Below are 20,635 nucleotides of genomic sequence, written 5' to 3'. Positions count from 1 at the left end.
TGTTTGATCTTAAAAAGCCATTTAGATGAAACAACAAATTTCTTAGTTGGCCTAGGAACAATCTCCCAAACATCATTTTTCATAATGGACTAATACTCTTTAGACATGGCATCCTTCCATACTTGATGTTCAAGAACCTCTGATACATTGTTTGGTTCGGCTTTGGAGAGATCGTTCATAAGGGCAACATAGCTAGTGAATTTGTTACGCCTTTTGCTTTCCTTGAAGGTTCCTGAAGGAGAAACAAACTTCTGAGCTTCTGCTACAGTTTTGGTGGCCCAGAGTGGTCTTTTCTTGAGATTTTCTCTAGGTGGACTTTGAGTTTCACTTATAGTTTCCTCAGGATTTTCCCTCTGAAGCTCAAGAGTAGGATCTCTATCTATGCTGGGGGTGGGGATATAGACTTCAAGGTCTAGAGAGCTTTGGGCTCTTTTGAAAGCTAAGTCTTCTTCAAAGATCACATCCCTGCTTAGTTCAATATTCTTTTGACCAGGTATATAGATCCTGTAAGCCTTGCAAGTTTCACTATATCCTACAAAGATTCCCCTTTTTCCAGAAGGCTCTAATTTTAATCTTTTCTCCTTAGGTACATGAATATAGACAAGGCATCCAAATATCCTAAGGTGGCTAATATCAGGTTTTGATTTAGTAAAGACTTCCTCAGGAGTCTTATCTTCAAGATGAGAGTGGGGACATCAGTTTTGAACATATACAACAGTGCTAGTTGCTTCTGCCCAAAGATTGATATTTAGATTCTGATCAAGAATCATAGCTTTGGCAACTTCAATGATTGTCCTATTTTTTCCTTTCAGCTATCCCATTTTGTTGAGGGTTATAAGGTATTGTTAACTCCCTTTTAATCCCTGAATTTTTACAAAATTCTTTAAATAATTTTGATGTGTATTCCCCCCTATTGTCAGTTCTTAGGGTTTTAATTTTATTTCTTGAGTAGTTCTCTGTTAGTGATTTGAATTCTTTAAACTTATTAAGCATCTCTTCTGATTCTTTACATTTCAAAAAGAAGATCCAAGTTTTCCTAGAGTAGTCATCAACAACTATTACATAATACAGAAATCCCCCCAATGAAGGTACAGACATAGGTCCGCATACATCAGAATGAGCTAACTCTAAAAGTTTACTTGTTTTCCTAGTACTATTCTGAAAAACACCCTTAGTATTTTTACCTAGGGCACATCCTGTGCATGCCCCTGAATGATATTGCTTTAACTTAAATAGACCTGTGACAAGGTCTCCCATTGATGATAAAGCTCTAAAATTTAGGTGGCCTAGTCTTCTATGCCAAATTTCGTTGGTATCTGTAGTCTCATGAATTAGGGCTAAGTTGGGCTCTGTACATAGCTCATACAAATAGCCTTGTCTTTGACCAATTGTTTTAGCTTTCTTCATGGATGAGTTCTTTGGCCAAGCCAATACTTTGTTGTCCATGAAGGTTACTCTGTATCCATTGTCCTCCAGTGCTGATATTGAGACTAGATTCTCTTGATGCCTGGAACAATGGCACTCCTCTAAGTTGTAACGATACACCCGACTTTAGTTTGATGGTGCAGGTTCCAACTCCTTTGACAGGGTGTGTAGAATCATCTTCGATAGTTACTTCCTCATCATTCTCCTCTTTCATGGAGTCTAGTACTTCTCTGAATCTTGTGATGTGTCTGGATGAGCCACCGTCGATCACCCAGGAGTTTACTTTGTTTGATGCTTGATTTGTGAGTGTTGAATAGAATACATACTTCTTGGAGTCCTCTTCCCTTTTGGATTTTCCTGTTTTGGCAAATGTGGCTTGTTTAGCTCTTTCTGGACATTTGGCAACATAGTGCCCAAATTTGTCACATCTGTAACACTGAATCTGAGGGAGGTACTTCTTGAAGAAGTTCTTGCCGTGAAGACCTTTTCTCTTCCTTAATTGCTGTTGTTTGCCTTTCTTGTTTGAGTTCGCATTTAGAACTTGAAGGTCTTCATCTATATTCTTTTGTTTGATCCCTTTATTATTTTGCCTTGATTCCTCTTTGAGATAGTCAGCCTTTAGCCTATCGAATTTTGGGGAGTTATCCCTTGCACTGATGCCTTGGATGAATGTTTCCCATATGCTAGGCAACCCATCTAGAGCAATGAAGGTTAATTCTTTGCTTTGGATCTCATATCCAAGGGTTGCCAGATCATCCCTTAGGGCAGATATTCGCATGAAGTAGGCATTGACTGATTCTCCTTTCATCATGGCTATGTGATTTATTTCTCTTTTTAGAGCCAAGGTTCTACTGGCATTAGATACCTCAAAAGCATCTTCAAGTGCTTTGAACATGTTGAAGATTGTTTCATGTTTCCTTATAATGGGCATAATGTTGTTCCTTACCCCATCAACTATGATTTTGATAGCCTTATCATTTCCTTCTCTCCAAATTGCTTTGTCAGGTTCAGTCTCAAGTTCTTCAGTTTCAGTCTTTACAAATGATTCGACTTTATTTTCCTTTAGAATCATTTGAATTCTGAATTTCCATGCGGGGAAGTCATCACTTCCTCCTAGTCTCTCTTCAAATCTAATAGCACTAGCCATTGATAGGATTGTGATGTTGAATATATGCTTGATTTGAATTTTACATAAAATTGAACAGCCTCAGGTTCGATTTAACTTGGCTCTGATACCATATAAATGATTGTTCAATTTACAATTCAATATGCAAGATGTATTCTTAATGTATTCTCTATATCTATGAAATTTTCTCCCTCTATTATGAATCTGACTATCTTCTTTATTTGACAGGTGAGAGGAGTATTTTCGATTTCAATATCCTCTTCACAAATATCAAATGATATATGCAAGAGGGAGGATCAAGCAGTGCCTTGACCGGTCATGTCTTATGGACATAACCGATCAAGACACTACTTGATCACACCCCTTGGCATGTATTATCAACCAGTGTTTAACTTATTACCAGCCCAATACTAATCGGGGTTCACGTAACATTGTGTATATGTTAAACGGTATTTACAATGGGGTTGGTGTGGTATATTAACCAATGGGAATCAGTGTCTATGTTAATTGACACCGATCACTGACTAACGGTTATACATCCCAAGCAGTGCACACTTTGCCACCCGAGAGCACTTGATAATCATTTGTTTATTTCAAGCAACATATCTGATGTAAATCGGAATACATAGTTAACCCGAATAACCATTAGAGATCATCGATATTCATTTACTAAGTAGATTCGATATAGATAGGAATGATTATCAGATGAATAATAGCTTGATGTTTTTCGTTGATGGTTTATCGATATGATAAATGATTGAATGAGAGACTTCATTTATCTCTCATTCAATCATTTATCTTAACGAAGCTATCATGCATTAACAATTGCATCTTTAGGGTTTATTTATTAAAGGGTGTATGAAACAAGTTTTAAATCCTTATAAATCTCTGAACTTCTTGGGTTTTTCAATATGTCGATTTTTCTTTGAATTTGGGTGTTGAGCTCGATTCCAAGTCAAAAAGTGCTTGTCAAGTCTAAGTCTTGTAACACTGATTTATAGTAAACGCTTGTTTTAACACTTGGCAATATTCTTTAGCTTCAATTTTGTCTCAGCATGATCGATTTCTATTCCTAGTGCCTTGACAAGGCTTTCCACAAAGTGGTTAGAATTATTTGAATATTTGTACTAAAGTTATAAGGTAACATTTTACGTAATGTTATATTCCCTAAGTTGGACATCGAGGGAAAAGGGGAAGTTGGAAATTAAGTTGATTTTAAATTGTTAATGGGGCCTTTTTCAGGGAAATGAGTTAATTTGAAATTTGAAATTCACCATTTTCCCTCCAATTCTATATAAAAGGGGTTTTGGCTCTCATTCCCATTCATTTAGAGTTGCACACGTACCGAGATGTTGAAGTGAACATAGATTTTATCTAGGAGTTGACCAAGTATGAAAACCCTCATCAATATTCACTAGTTTCAATGGTGAAATATCCATCCTAGCTAGCTTGGTGTTTTCATTCAATAAACACACTGATTTTAATGGAGTTAGGGATTCCCAAAATTCAAAAAATGAGAATAGTTAAAGTTTTTTCACTACACACATTGATGTTTGTGTTGTTGATGGTTCGCAGGGATTTTGATGTGATTTGCAGGTGTTTCTATGATATCCTAGCTGGACGTACCTTCCAAAATGGTCATGTTAACTAGGGTTTTCATCAAAATTGTGTGTCTATTGTTCCAAACATTTCCTATGACTAGGTAACCAACGTGCAAGTGATTTTCAGAGGGTTTTGGCTGGAGTTAAATTTTCCTAGTGGGTCAACTATCCGTATAGAGAGGCACGTGGGGAGCTTAGCGTGAGTTATTTAGGGCTTCAACTGAGTTTATTGCTTGGCATGGGTTATTGAGGGGTTGAGCTGAGTTGATTAAGTCCTTTCTGCTTCTAATTAAGTCATCTAAGCCTGTGGATGGACATGGGAGTGCATAAGGTGGAAAATGAGGTCTGAAAATCAAGTTTTCAGTTTCCTGAGGCTACGGCCCCTGCACTTAGTCCATTTCCAGCATGAAATTGATAGTCAAATACATAACACACCTTCAATTGTTGACTTGCAGATTTTGATGAGGTTGATCAAATAAGAATTTGTTGTGCAAATCGCACACCCATCCCGATCTTGGACAGGGACCCCCCGGTTTGTGCCTTTCTGTCTTTGCGGAAGAGGAAGGGGATATGAAGGGTCAAGTGCCGCTAAAACCAAATTCGGCCTCTATGGGGTGATGTGTGCGTCAAAGCTTGACCTCGTACTAGCTTCATGGGCTGGATTTCAATGTCATACTCCTCGATGCTTGAGCCAGGGTGAGTCAATAGGGCCCCAGAATTAGGGTTTCTTTGAGAGTCTTCCTTAGGGCCTCGTTTTGCCCCTGTTGCTCATTGTTTCTTGCTTGGTGAGTGAATATCATCCTTGAAGGTTTGAGTTAGGTCAAGTTGGTGAGTGATAGAGTCTGGAATGTCATCTTGAATGTCCTGATCCTGAAATTTGGCTAAGTCTGGAATGTCCTGATCCTGAAATTTGGCTGAGTCTAGAAAACTGAGGAATCCTCCAAAAACTAGAATTTGCAATATAACTCTTGGAGCTCCGAAACCACTCTCAAACATCCTGAAAGTATATATGGAATATAACATTTCTTTCTTCTTTCTTATACTTAAATGTTATATTCCATAAAATGATCCTTCGACAAGATCTTGACAAACTTGCCCAAGTGCCCAAGCTCGCACTTCTTGAGGAAAACGTTTAAAATCGCTAAAATGCCCAATTTCGGACACTGGGGCAAAAAGTTGAAAATGTGGAATGTTGCAAAAAGTGGGTTTAGGTCCAAATTTCACTTAAGCCCTCCAATTTCAAACCCTGGGGCTAAAATGTGAAAAGGTTCAAAAGTTGCCAAAAGACCCTTTAGGTCCGAAAATCACTTAAGTCTCCCAATTTCGGACCCTGGGGCCGAAATTCAAAGTTGTATAAATTTGCAAAAAGGTGGTTTAGGTCTGAAAATGCCTCTAGTTCGCCGAAAACGCCTTGAAACTCCGAAATTTGCAAAACATGCCAAATGGTCTGAAATTCGTAAAATTTGCAAAAAGTGTTAAATGGTCCAAAATTTCTTCGATTTTCAAAAATGTGCTAAGGGTCTGAAGTTTTCTTTAAGTTGCGAAAGGCGTTAAATGGTCTGAAAATTACCCTTCGACTTGCAAAACTCCCCAACCTCCGAAATGTCTCCAATCGCAAAAGGCATTCATGGTCCGAAGTTTGTTTTAAATTGGCAAAATCGCGAAAACTCCAAAGTTCTGGTAAAAACACCAAAATCGCAAAGGGCACCCAATGGTCCAAAGTTCACCCTTAGGATTAGAAAACGCAGTTTAAAGTTTGCAAAATAGGGCCATAGCTCCGAAATCCAGAAAGGGCATGAGTGTTAGAATTTTAAAATTTCCAGGAGCTCTTCAAACCTCCAGAATCACGCTATAAGAAGTTTTCAAAACGCTGTAAACCCATTCAAAATGCCCAAGACTCCAAAGGTAAAATCACGCAGAAGTAACGCCCAATCACCATCAAGACCAAGGATCAGATTTCACGTTTGAAGAGAAAAGAGAAGCATTTTCAAGATACATCTCACAAAGAGCTTCTCAAGCCAGACGTCGTAATTAAATTTAATGTTTGTTGAATTAAATTATTTAATTTTTCAAATTGATTTATTGAAATGAAATTGATCGTTCGCAGGTCGCAGGACGTCATTAGAGAACCAGGAGAAGGACCTGAAATGCAAATCGAAGAAGGATCGCAATCCAAAGCCAAGCGCTGAAGACTAGAAAATAAAAAGATGTGCGAACACGTTGCAGGAGCGCGAGAGCAACCAAACATTGGGAACCGTGCCGCTGAACAAAGATGAAGTCCACCACCGGGACCAAAGACCAAAGAACACTCTGAATGCTCCAAGTCTATGCATTCTCAAGAAAGTGCACAGCTGGATTTAAATCCAGAAATTCAGTTTTACAACTAAAACTGCTTTATTGTAAACTGTCTATGGGTCCCGCGCAAGATATTTTTGTGGATAACTATTCCCAACCACCAAGAAGATTGGATAGACTCAAATTGAAGCCAAATAGTGGCAGGTAGTTGAGATAGTTGCTGGTTGGATAACTGAGAATTGATTAGGCATGGGTTAAAGCTGCCAGCTTTTGGAAGGCAGATCAGGACCCTTGGATGCAGTCCATCCTAGGCTTCGATTCAAAATTGTAATATCTATAAAAGGCAGAGGCCTTTCTTTTGTAAAGGGTTAGATAGTTAGAGATTGTTAGATAGTTAGATTTTAGAGTTAGAATAGGTTAGATTCTTAGCAGTAGCATAGAGATATTGCAGAAATTGTTGTAATAGGCAGCTGAAATCAATATATAGACATTGAATTGGTGTTTATTGTCTTGTTTTCATCCTGTTTGCATGGTTTCTCTCAGCATTTTAGATAGATCTTTCTATTTTGGGTGTGCAGGTATTTGATAGATTCAGGCTCATACCACTGAGGATATACTGATTGTGTATCCTTTTGTGTGGTTAACCTGAGCCTTTAATTGTGCTTAGTTCAATTGCAGGTGTCCGTCTGAGCTGCGCCAGAATTGGGTGCTTAGCCGTGCGTCTCCAGTCTGAAAATCTTCCAAGTCCTTTTGAAGATTGCACCGTTCCTGCAAGGTTGTGAGCTATTCTAGCCAAGCAGGAATTGGTTATGTTGAATCCGTCTACCCGCATACCCGTGTTGTTAGTTTTAGATCTCCTAACCCTTTCCTTTTGCTCTTTATTGCGTAATTCGAGAATCACAGCAGACTAGTTTGTTGCAAATCGTAAGTCCCCTTATGTTTCCAACAAAAACACATCAAACCATTGAGTAATCCTGTAGTCAAGACCTGACAAAAGAAACCTTGAGGTCGTCCCCTTTGATCAAAACGTAGAAAATAGCATTAGGGATTTCCTTATCTCAAGAGAGGATAGGATACTCAGCTGGTTATTCTATTCTGTGTTGGCCGTATGGAGTTTGCAACAATGCGATTTCAGACACGTCAACAGAATTGAGGTTACATTAGTTAGAAGCAGTCTCTGCATTGATGAAAGAGTTCACATAGATATTTAATGCTCATGGTCCTTGTGTATGCCTGCAGCTCACTGTAACTATCTGCTATTTCAGACGTGGAAGTTTTCATCTATGCCATTTTCTAAGGTACTTATGCTATAAAACACTTCTTTAACTAATTCATGTAATAGGATATCAATCACATGGTGGCTTTTCCAAGAATGTGTGAACAGTAGTTGAATGATTAATTCTTGATAATAGAATTCTATGAAAGCAAGACACTATTTTGTGTTCACTGTTGAAATTCATATAGTGATTATATTTGGCAAAGAGATTTCAAAACAAAAAAAATCAAGGGATGCTATTATGCATCCCTTGCCATTCCCTTAAAAATGGACTCCCAAAAATGTATGTGCCCATTCCGTGGAGTCCCCATCTTGGAAACTGGGTGCAACATAGCATTTAATGCAAAAGCCCTCACTGAAATCTTGTATAATGTGCATACTTGTAACTTATGTTTGTAGTTTTAGGGCTTAATTAGGTATCAAGGAGCTTCCCTCATAATTTGTATAATGGTTTCACTATACATATTTTTTTGGTTTGAGTTGTCCTGAAAAGGAAAAATAAAAATACACAGACAATCTAGCAATCAAGTGCCTAACAGACACCTTTCTAAATTTCCCTATCCATGCAAAGGTGCATGCAAGCATTGCTCAACCTATTGGTCAAGCCTTTTGTTGGGAAAGGATCATAAATAAGAATTCATTAAGGGTTTGTACAGTTGGCATTTTTAAAATGAAGCCTCTAATTATAATCAAAATAATTCAGTATCTACTTTGCAAATTTGTAGAACATTCAATCACTTCACAAATATCTGTACATGGTACGAGAAAGCAACAATGCACATGTAATTAGAATAAAATAAAATAAAACAAGTTTCTCTCTCATTTCCTATTTCTAGCTCTCCATGGAATTCATTACAAATGACCTGACTCTAGCATTTAAGCACATCACTCTCTTATTATAAGATATATAGTTTACTAGGTTTCAACCAAAACTTATCCTTCATGTATCTCTTAGACAAAACAAGAAAAAAGTTACCTGCATTGTTACCACCTCGTTATAGAAAGATTCTATGCGGCCTGCTCCTGATATGTCCTTCCTACAATTTGTCAGAATGTACCAAGATAGTCAATACAAGCATCAAAAGGTTAAATTGTCAGCAAATACAAAGTCATAATTTTTTTAAGAGAAGGCACACTACATACAACATTAAAAATAAATTATGCATTTTCCATTTAGAGATAGGAAACAGCTCCAAAAATTTTAGAATGCATCTGATTGAAATGAAATGGTATTGATTAACAAGCTGTGAATTATATTATGTATCTCCGAGTTTCAAAGAGGGAGTGATAAGTTTCTAGGAAAGAAAAAAATTCCCCAGATTTTGGGGACAGCAAAGGGATGTGTGCGTGTGTGTGTGTATGTGTGTGTATGAAAGAAAAACACAAACAATTTTGTATAATTAAACTGTTGAACATCATTAACATTCTAAAAGGTTGAAATTCTAAAAAGATCTACATATATGAAATTGAAAAATGAACATTCAGCATTGACCATTAAAAATAGAATTAAAAAATTGACTGAAAACTGAAATATAAATACAAAAATTTAAAATGAGATTGTTATATTATCAATGATCATGAAAATAAATGTTGAAAACTGTCTTTTATGTTTAACTGAATTTCACATATAATTTTTTTAACTTGAAGCTTCCATAGAATTTGACAAAAATTATTTTAACTTCAACTAAGGTAAGAAAAACTTTGTAAAAACTCAACAAAAACTCGATACCAAACACAGTTGATCCCCACTAATGATATCTAATAAAGCTATCTAGAAAGTTTTTATAGGGACTAGCACATCTCTTGATGCATTAGGTACATAAAGATAATCCCAAGTACTCCTGCAAGTTGCAACCATCCTTGAAACCAAGAAACCTCTTACAGAGACATTTAAATTTGAGGAGGGAGAGAACATCACCTCATGTCCCTAATATGTGTAGGTGGTCTATGAGGCACAAAATGAGTCCACATTGAACATTGGAATTAGATAATGTAATGAATTCTAATACTGAGATCAAAGAAATATAATATTCATTCAATATGTCACTAAATGTCATGATCAATGTATTAGCATAAATGGAAAGAATGCGTGGTAGAACTGTGATTCAAATTATAAAGGGAAGCTGCCTATAGATAAAAACTAAGCTAATTTGACCAATACTTACTTATCATTTCCAATTTGTATTCTAGGACTAAAGATGTGTACCTTTTGATCCATGTAAGTCATAAAGTTGACACAAACTTAAACTCAATCCGATATTGTTTTTTTTTTTTGACTGAAAGTAAATCCTACAACTACATGCCAATGTTGTTCAACTAAACGTAGAGACTTAGTCTAACTACACATAAGGATTTGATAGCTTTAAACATAAGGACAAAAACACTTTGATTAATTAAATTAAGGAATTATAACAAAGCTGCGATCTACAACTTCTAGTTTCCCTGCGACACAAAGATTGCAAACTTGCTAAGAGCAAGTTAACCTACCTCAATGCACATAACAACTAGCACAAAATATCTCAATAAAAATTTTGAAGCAAGATAGACATTACAAAATTTTATTGAATAAAAGATACAAAATTCTAATTCCTAGATTGACAATATTGATGAATCCCCAAACTAAGTGCTAAAAGTACTTTTCTAAAGGTTTTACCTATTGCATGAAAACTTAATAAAAGCTAACAAACACTTCTACCCTAAGAATACACCACTTTCATGCAATGCAAGCTTTATTATAATATTTAATCTATCAAACCTAAATCTAAATTCAAGCAATCTCTAGTTAGCTGCTAATAAAGATTACTACCCTAAGAATACACCACTTTCATGCAATGCAAGCTTTATTATAATATTTAATCTATCAAACCTAAATCTAAATTCAAGCAATCTCTAGTTAGCTGCTAATAAAGATTACTACAACTTAACAATATAACTCACATCTCCTGCATGTTGAAAGATCCAAAATAGACTTTAAAAATTGAAATTCGTCAAGAAGCACATTAGGCTAAAATTAGATACCATGTTCCCTTTTTTAGGCAAAGATAACCAAGAGCATCTTAGCCTATTCCCATAGGCTAAAAGGGTTGATGAAGGAAATACTATTTTTTTAATGTTAAATTTGGTCGTCATAGTCACTTTATGTAATATACACCCTTACCTCTTTTTTGGGTTTTGTATCTTTTTACAGAGTATTTCATATTAAACTCTGCAAATAAGTATTCTACCTTTCATATAGTATGCAAACTGTTTGTTAAAATGTCATGGTTAAGAATGCAATAAGTAAGAGTGCCAACTGTTTGAGAAAATAGCTTCATAGCTGTGTGGGACAAATAAGTGCAAAAAATTGGGTTGCAATTTGGGGTAGCATCTTACACACAAACATTGATATTTATTTTCAAGTGTTCTTTTCCCATTTTGAAGCAGAGTAATTTTTATGAGCAAAAAAAAACACAGCTACTGATTTCCTGCCAATCTCAAGGTAATTAGTGTAAATGTTTTACATTAAGAAAAATGACATATTTTGATTTCTAAGCTAATTTTAATCACTTAGAACATGTGTTATGCAATGTTTTAGAATGATTGAGTTGGTTTTTTATTGTTCTGTGACATGTTTAAAATAGATGAGCTTTGGCTATTTATTTTGAGAAAGGTAACACTGATTTCTGAAAGAGTTGCTACCATCTGAAAAAATTGCTTAGTACCAATAAATTGGTAATTTCGATGTTTGTTTGGAATTGATTTATTTACATGTAGAATAGGTTAAGAAATCAGAAAAGATCAATTTCTGGGATTTTTTAAAGAATCTTTGTTATTAACTCAGTTCTCATTACATGCTCTTTTCTTTTCCTTTTTTATCCTTTTCAATGAGGAACAAAGTGTACAGTATTTTTATATGAGAAGGTTCTTTTCAATTTCTTATAGTGTTTTCTTTATTTGATTTTCTTTAAGTTTGTGCGTAGCATGATTAAAATCTAGGAGGGTGGGAAAGCAACTTTGTGCCTTGGATTCATATAGCACTAAAATAGAATTAGTTATCTCCCTTCCTATAAAGTGGGGAAAACACTATCTTCGATATCTCAATGGAATATTATCATAGAAAAGTGCATCTTAAAAAAGCAAATGAAATGACTGACAGAGGACAAGTACTAAATCCAAGTTAAATTTTCTATATTTTTTGAAACAATGGAATCAGCACAGATATAGGCAATGGAGGCACAAGTTACCACTGCTCACCACCCCTTCCATACAACTGCCCATTTGAATTATGAGCAGAACAAATTCATATAAATAGCTCAATATGACCCCTAACATAATTACTCTTGTATACCATGTTTGTTTTTGAGAGTTGCATAACATATGAAATAAGAAACTTATGGAAGGGGTTCTTTTTCTGTTAAGGTCTCTTTTTCTATGACATTGTTTGTGAATGATGGAAAATTCTTCATGAATAACTAAAGTTGTATACCTTGTTTCTTTTTGCGGGAATGCATAATATATGAATTAAGACCCATATGGAAGTGCACTGCTTTTTTTGTTATGTTGAAATATTTTAATTGTATTGTTTATGAACGATGGAAGACTACCTATGAATGAGATGAGCTGTTCCATTATGAGTAGTTTACAACATTGTAGGTGTGCACATGCCTTTCAAATTAATGAAAATTTATATAAAAAGACCCTTATTAGGGGTATTGACATTCTTTTGACTATATTTATATGTGCACAAATGTTATGGTATTCCACAAGGATGAAGCCACTTGCTAAAAAAGCTTTCTAAAATATAGAAATAAATTAGTGGAAAAACAAAGATTTAAAGACCTCACTTGTGAACAAAGAATCCACCATCTCCAAGGCATTTCACTTGAGCTTGTTGAGGCAAAAGCTCCCGAAAATTATCACAATGTAGAAATGATGCTAATCCACCAGCAGAGCATCCTGAAAGGAGACCCTGCAACTCATTTCATTTTATAAATTCATTCACAATGGCCGAAGAAGCATATTCAACTAACATTAATGAAATTAATATAAAGGTATCCACATAGCCAACAATTTTCTACAAGTGATTTCTTAAATCCTGAAATATATTTTAATAACTATATTAGGATTAAGTAAGAAAATTTATTGCAACATTTTGAACTATTTTTCTAAAATATTATTTACACTTCTCTAAAAACTAAATGTGCTTATCACATTACAAGGGACCTTGCACAATAAATATTACAATGTATTCAAAGTATTTCTATGAATCCAAATTTCGCAAAAACTAGTCTCACTTAATTATAATATTTTGATTCAAATATAATGCTTCCTTTCCAAGCCTTCCATCAAAGCCCCTTTAAGGATAGGGAAAACCTTACTACAAAATCACATATTATTTCTTAATAATTAGTTCGACAGAATAAATGCAAAATCAAACAGCATTTGTATGCCAGATACTCTACACAAACATCATCAATTCTGTCTCTGGCAGGTTACTATGTCAGAACTTGTCAATATACTTGTTCTAACTTCTAAATATAGAAACATGAACTCAGGAAAAATTTACAAGTTACTTACATGAAAATGTGTCATAATATGGAAACCATATATTGGTACACTTGTAATGTTGAATGCTAGCATAAACTTCGAAAAGTATGTACCACTTGTACTAGCAGACAATTAAATAAAAATGAACATATAGTTTAGCTTCAAACTATTTAAGAATTTCCTACCATGCTGAGGAGTGTCTCTCTCCTACCTCTAAACGCAACATTAAAATACCAAATACCAAAGAACAGGCTAGGAGTAGTAGCAATCAATCAGAATCTAAGCCTCAAGGAGAAATATATGTCAAATTCATCCTATCTGCAGGTTGACAATGGTAGTTAACAACAAATCAACTAAATCATAGATATCCATTAGAATTTATCACCATACAATCACTAATTTGGATCTACACTAGTTTGTTTAGGTTCACTTTGGAATTGTGTGCCCTATTGCAATGTCCCCTCCCTAACCTGTTCAGTAGAGCGGACCATTAGCCTATTCAGTTAGGTACCCATAGGCTAATGAGTTAGGGTTAGTGAACTTTGGAGGGTGTAGATCCAGCGGGATAGCAATATCAGATGATTATTTGGATTCCGGCAGTTAAGATGAGCATAACACCCTTTTATGGAGTAATTTCCAATGAGTTTCTTCATATTGATTATTTTTAGTAGGCTAGTTTCAGGCAACAACTGAACCAATTGTCAGCATTTCTATTTTTAGACATGTCAGTGGGAGCTATGAATATCATTGGCCCAATAGTTGGTACAGTTTGGTGATTTTATTTTAGAGAACAATAAGTTAATATTTTATAAAGTTAAATTAAATATTTAACTTTATCATTATTTGATAGATATTAAAATAAAGGGGTTCATCTTGTAGTGTGATGATTAAGTGGTTACATTGTTAATGGTGAAACCAAGCTTCAAATCCCTGCTTGGCTCACACGGTCTTCATGCCATTTATGGGCTATCAATGTGGGCATGTTGCTGGTGGCAAAAGAAATAAGGTGGACCTGTTGGAGGAAGAAGACAAGATGGAGGACATGAAGGAGAACCAGCCAAGCGTTAATGCCAGGAGACATAAGGTGGATGTGTAGGAGGAGGTGGACATGCTAGTGGTGGAGGAGAGACAAGAGGAGAAATGGACAGCCAGCCATTAATGCCAGGGTGAAGGAGGACAGCAGAGTGCTAATGTCGGGGATGAGGCCCCCCATTTTTGGCCTCACCTGGAGCTAGGGCTAGGCTAAACATCCTAGTGCTTTCACCAATCAATATATATATTAAAACAGAGATTATTAGGGTGTCAAGATTAAAGTGTAATGGAAAAATTTAATAAAGGGGGCCTTTTCATGACTTAAATGCACTTTACGAATTCTTTGATTTTATTTTAATATTTTTAAAAGACTATCTAGGAGAAGCCGACCTCTTTCGTAGAAAACATAAGAGAGGAAGTTGGAGCTAATTTCTCTTATGTTGATGTTGGATATTTGATATTACTTGTGCTTCTAGAGGAGACTGTTATTCTCAAGTTTGTGAGGATGGAAAGCCCTTGCAGGCAACATTTTCCACATTGTTGAAAGATACAATCTGGAAGATTATTTGGTGTTTTCATTCAAGAAACACACTGGAGCTTTCACGGTGATTCCTTGTATGCATCTTTTCGGTTTATAGTTGCAGATTTTTTAAGGCTTATTTTCAGTTTACAGATTGAGGAGCATGAGAAGGGATGGATTTATTATTATCTTGCTTTATGTTGGTCGTACCATTGCCATTGTTGGTCGTACATCCGTAGAGGGATGTTGGGTTTCCAATGACTTCATTAGCTAGGGTTTGGAGAGTTCATCTAGTTGTTTTGGGTTGCCCAAGTATGGAGAACACAGGGATAACTTCAGTTTAGCCAAATAAGGTGAACCTGGGGTATGGCATACATTTTCAATGAGCCAAATTGCATTAATTATGAACAACACCAGTTATTTTATTGCTGCATTTTGTGGGTATAGTGGAATTAGATATGTAATATCATTTTATGATCTAGGTTGCTCATAGTTTTGAGAAATTTTATATATTCAACTTGTGTTGTAAACACACACCCCCCATTGCAAATGGGGACCCCTCTTTTTCCTCGTTAGCTTAGTTGTACTTAGCTTGGCAATAATTTTGGTCTTTCAACCTTTGGGACGAGGTAGTAATGTCTTGTCAGTCCAAGTAAACACATTGATCAATCCTTGAAATAAATAAGAGTGCAAACCTTGTCCTTGGAATTGGATAGATCAAGTTAGGAATTTCATTGAATCTAAGGTCAATGAATGGGATCTCCAGGTTGAGTAGGAGTGCTAGGTTTATCTTAACACTGGGTGTGCATTGCATGTTGTCCTTGTCAAATTGTTGAAATTCAATGAAAATGTCTAAGTGTTAGTTGGGAACACCTAAATCGTGGTCTAAGAATTTATGGATGTAGAGAAAAATCATGAGGAAAATCACACAATTCAATTGACAAAGCATGGATTTTGAAAAGTTTTGTAGATTTATTTTGTCATTGATGTCTGGTGTATTTCTTCTGATCTTGTTTTCAGTATGTGTCTTGTAAGTTTATTTGATGACAACTGTTTCATTGCAATGTTGGCAATCTGGTTAGATCTGCTATTTCTGATTCTCTGTCAGTATGTTGTTCTTTTTGGAAGTACTCCCTTCTGGCAGTTGGTGTAATGTCTGTTACATTCTGGTGATTCTTTTTCCTTCTTGCCTGGCGGTTTGGTTTCTGATGTGTACCAGGTGTCAGAGAATTTCTTCTGCATTCTGCATGTTGGAGGAGTTACTGTAAATTCGATTGTTTGGAACAGCTTCTTGTGCATGTATGCTGGTAGTTATATTTGTCAGAATCTTTTCAGGATTGTATAATTTCAAAATTTGTTGCTTTGTTATGTGGCTCGATATTTTTTCTGTGGAAGTGCAACAGGTGGAATATTTCAACAAGTTCGAACAGTATCTGTTGAAATGATGATCGATTATCCTACAGGAGCTGTCGAATTGGCAGAGGAAGGTTTGCTTCTAGTACCGTTTTTGTTTTGAAATCGTTCCTCTTCATGCTGAAGATTCCATAAATCTGAATGGATATGCAGATGTAATGACATCTTTGGCAGCTTTTCCAGCCTTGTCATTTTTATTGAGATTGGTCAGATTTCTGAAATTTTTGTTAACTGGGCAAAATAGTCTCTGCAGTGCATTTTTATGTGATTGTTTCGTCAGCCAGAAGTGTAACTCCAGGACAGACGTTTTTGTGTGGGAGATTCACATTTTTTTGGGTGAAATATATGCCACTCTTAAAAAGATTTGAGAGTGTGTGCGAGTGAGGTGTGTGTTGCAAAAGAGAGTATTATATCATTTTTTTCTGATTTGGTTTTTTTTTAAATATGTGGTAGAAGCTGTGCAATCAGCTGTTGTGCGAGTAGAGGATTTATTGGATATTGAGTATGGCACTGCTGCTGGAATAAGAAAATTAAAAAGGGGACCGAAATGCAAAAGAAGTGCAGGAAATCTACGAAGAGCTGAGTTACAGTCTATAAGGACAGTCATGTGGATCATGTGCAATCACTGTACATATTACAGTGCTGTCTACTATAAATATGGTGTGATCTAATGTGCAGGGTTCTCTATATTAAATTGGTTTTATACATTTCAGTATAAGACAATGATATTAACCTTGTGATGCATTTAAAAATCAGAAAGTTGTGTGTTGTAGTTTGAAGTTGAAAGTGAGGTTGAAGCCTCTTGTTTATGAGTTGGTGCTCATTACAGAGTTGAAGCTCTTGTTTGTACTTGGGTCAGTGCCCATCTTGGTAATGATAATTCTTGTTATACGTGGTTTTTTACCCGAAAGGGTTTTCCACGGGAAATTTGTGTCTCTATGCTTTGTCTGTTCTTTAAATGTCTGATTTTTAAGTATTGAACTTAACAATACTGATTCACCCCCTCCCCCTCTCAGTATTGTTTGGATATTTTCAAGTTGTCATAGATGTCAAAGTTGTCGAAAGTTGTCAAGTTGAGCAAAAGGTCTTATGTTAGAATTTCAAATTGAAATCTTTGCACAAACCATTCATGAGTTTATTAACATGTGAAATTTCCGCTAAGTCTGTGGTACCTTTGTGCATTTGTAACCAAAATCTCCATCAAGGATTTAGGGTTCTGAGTTCTTTCATGATCCAATTTTCCACCGAGTGTAGGGTTGTTTTGTTCTTGCACTAGCCAAATCTCTGCCCTACATTGTGTGTTTTGTTCTTTCACAATGTCAAATTTTGCCCAGCACAAAGAATGCTTTGTTCTTTCACACAATGTCAATTTCCACCTAGGCAATGGGTGTGTAGTACATTCACACTTGAAATCTCTGCCAAGGGGGAAGGTACTTTGTTCTTGAACAACTCAGATTTTTGCTTGGAAGAAGTTCTTCACTCCTACAAAAATCCGATTAAACGCCCCTTATGTGAAATTCTTGTGCAAAACAAATGAAAAACCCAGAATTTTGAACCAGAAAGAAGAAAATTCAGTTCTAAACTGCCTAAAAATTCTGAAATAAGGGGTGGGTGAGGGGCTGAGTTAAGAGTGAAATGAAAATTTCTGTTACTGCCCACCTGAAATTTCTGAAATTGATGAAAAATTCAGTTCCTAACCAGCTGAAATTTCCAAAATCAGTATGAAAGTTTTGTTCCTAACTACCCAAAATCTCTGAAATCAAGTAAAGAGTGCAGTTCCTAATGACTTGAAATCTCCAATGGATTTCTCCTTTATATGATATCTCTACATGTAGTATAGAACAAGTTAAGCCTAGCCAACTTAGGGTGATAACAAACCTTTTCCCTCCAAAATTAATTCGATTTTCTAAATGGGTAAAGGGCTGGCCGACCTAGGTTGAGGCAGAAAATTGATTATTGAATGCAAAAATTCTATAAGAAAAGGCCGACCTGATATGAAGGGAAGAAATTTGCAACGTGAAACATAAAAACAAATACATATTCTAGACGACCGCCCCCCCTTTTTTGCCAAGAAAAGTTCCCATGAGTGCCTGTAAGGGAGAAGTCAAAGAATCATTTGTCAAAAGCCACTCAATTCAATTTAAATCAAAACAGAGGCAGAAAAAAGTGCGGAACTCACAGCAGTTCAAGGAGTGAATTCAACAACAGAAGAAGGCAAATTCAGTGAGAACAAATCAGATTCAAGCCAAGTGCTGAGCAAGGAAGAGAGTGAAGTTTATTATAGATCAGATCTGGAACAAGGGAAAAGTGATTTATGAGGGAAAAAAAAGTAATTCAAATGCAGATCTGAGCTAATTTAATCACCAAATGAAGCATTTTCAAGATCTGAAACTCCATTTCCAGATTTGCCATATCATTTCCAGGATATTTCCAGGTTTTGAAAGTTTAATTTTCAGGTGTTGGATGAGTTTGTGAAGCAAGTTTGTGGATCATTAATGTTATTTTAGGATGAAATTGGTTTCACAATCTCTGAAAAAAAATAAGCCTTCCTGAAATTCTTTTAGAACTCTTCCATATCAATTAGGAATGCAAGGATTTGAACTCCACTATTATCATGATCTTGCATTACACTTACATTGGGTTTTATTCATTATCATGATGCAAGGTATTTGCTCTCTTTTCAGGTATGATTGCATAGAATCAAGACAACGAGGAAGGATTCAACCACATAGAGGATACAGCATGAAGTCAAGAACATCACAACAGAGGATGCCAAGGATGAGGATGAAATGTGAAAGAGATGATCAAAGATGGTGCAATTTGGGAATGTGAACCTTCACAATCAATCAAAAGACCGGATAATGTTGAGTATCAAGAGATACTGCTAGAAATGCTAAAGGATGAAAGTTTACAATACATGTAAGTTGAGGTGGAGGAAACTCATTACCAACCAATCAAATAATGACAAATCAGCGTGTCCAGGTTCATTGAACCTGACTCATCATGTGATAACCCCCATATGTAATTTATGAATTAATTAAAATATAATATAAATTTTATTTACAGGAAATAATATTATATTTTTTATATGATTCTTAATATAATAATATTATTATAAATTGTTATACTTATGTGTTCATATTTTATGAATCAAATAGTGTTTTACTGTAATCACCAACGTTATCATTAATCATATTACAAATTAACCATTGCAATTTAAATCGAATTAAACGTATAACTATATTAATTAGCATATATTATCGGCTGGGATCGCTGATGGATAAATCATTAAGGTTCACCGCCAGCTTTTCGAATGGGCACACCTCTTCGGATTGTATAGGCACAACACTTCAAATCGAATAGGCACACCTGGTAACCTCGCAGCTTTGGCAACACAGGAATTAATATAAGTACAAGCAACCTGCGCTAGGGGGATTTACGGGAGATATCGGGAAGGATTGTCTGCCAAGAATACTGGAGGAATTCCGCCCCATGGAACTATAAACTCTGCTACAAACATTAGCCAATTGTTTCTACCTACTCCGCATACAATACCAGAGGTACGTACGTCTACAGAAAAGATACCGATTAAAATTAAGTTGTCGCAAATACTGCATAATGTTAACACTCTTAATTTATAAGGCAGAAGCTATAAAATTTTAATTATAATCTGTAATCACTGAAATGAATCATAATAAGCTATCCTTATGCATAGAACTGTACCGTAGGAAATATATCTGCATTTATATAAATTCACAGTGGATTATTAAACTAATTTCTCATATGTGTCACATATATTAATAAGCATTAAACTCTTTAATTCAATCATACAAACTCTTGTCCGTAAATTGGCAAATAAACAAATTAGAACAATTAATTAAGTCAAGAACAAACTGTTAATTTCTTAACATTTAGCGTAGTAGGAAGGTTGCGTGAATGAATAGGGAAAGGCCTGTGTAAAACCATCGGGTGTCTATCTCAAGATGGGTAGAGATCAGCGACCCATATAAGTCCTTGAGGGTGTCATCCCAAAATTAGGCCTAGGCTTGGATCCAAAAACCCTGAGGGAAGTCATCACGCTGAGGTATCAAAGCGTCCTATTCAGGATCATAATCCTTTCCAAACTTACATTGGTAATAAGGTTTAAAGTTGACCTCCACCTTCAGGTTAATTTCTATTTTATTTTTTTCTATTTGTTTTGAGAATATAGAATTTATGATGTCTTAAATGGTTAAACTTACTTGGGGACATTACACATCAACAAGTGGATATGTGGATGCATTGAATGAAATGTTGTCATCTACTCCTTGTAAATTGTTTCATTGTGGCTATCAGCCTAAAACCTATTTTCTGATTGGTCCTTTTCCTCAAAAGGATATGTATTTAAGGACTTATAATTTCCTCATTGGTGGATATTAAAT

General features: G+C 35.6%; 1 protein-coding gene across 4 annotated transcripts in view; it reads right to left on the bottom strand.

Moving 5' to 3' along the window:
* Nucleotides 1–20,635, bottom strand: part of LOC131056077 (pectin acetylesterase 8) — a 268,162-nt gene that overhangs the window by 92,390 nt on the left and 155,137 nt on the right. For all 4 annotated transcript variants that reach the window (XR_009108574.2, XM_057990414.2, XM_057990420.2 and 1 more), the window contains exons 7-8: nt 12,547–12,671; nt 8,700–8,760 (exon numbers count right to left, since the gene is read on the bottom strand). Coding sequence is in view for 3 of the 4 variants with exons in the window: in XM_057990414.2 (XP_057846397.2) it covers nt 8,700–8,760; nt 12,547–12,671 (186 nt within the window). In the remaining variant the exon portion in view is untranslated. The remainder of the gene's footprint in view (nt 1–8,699; nt 8,761–12,546; nt 12,672–20,635) is intronic.

This window comes from Cryptomeria japonica, chromosome 8, assembly GCF_030272615.1.
Source record: "Cryptomeria japonica chromosome 8, Sugi_1.0, whole genome shotgun sequence".
Lineage (NCBI taxonomy): Eukaryota > Viridiplantae > Streptophyta > Pinopsida > Cupressales > Cupressaceae > Cryptomeria > Cryptomeria japonica.
This window is presented reverse-complemented; position numbering and strand designations above follow the sequence as displayed.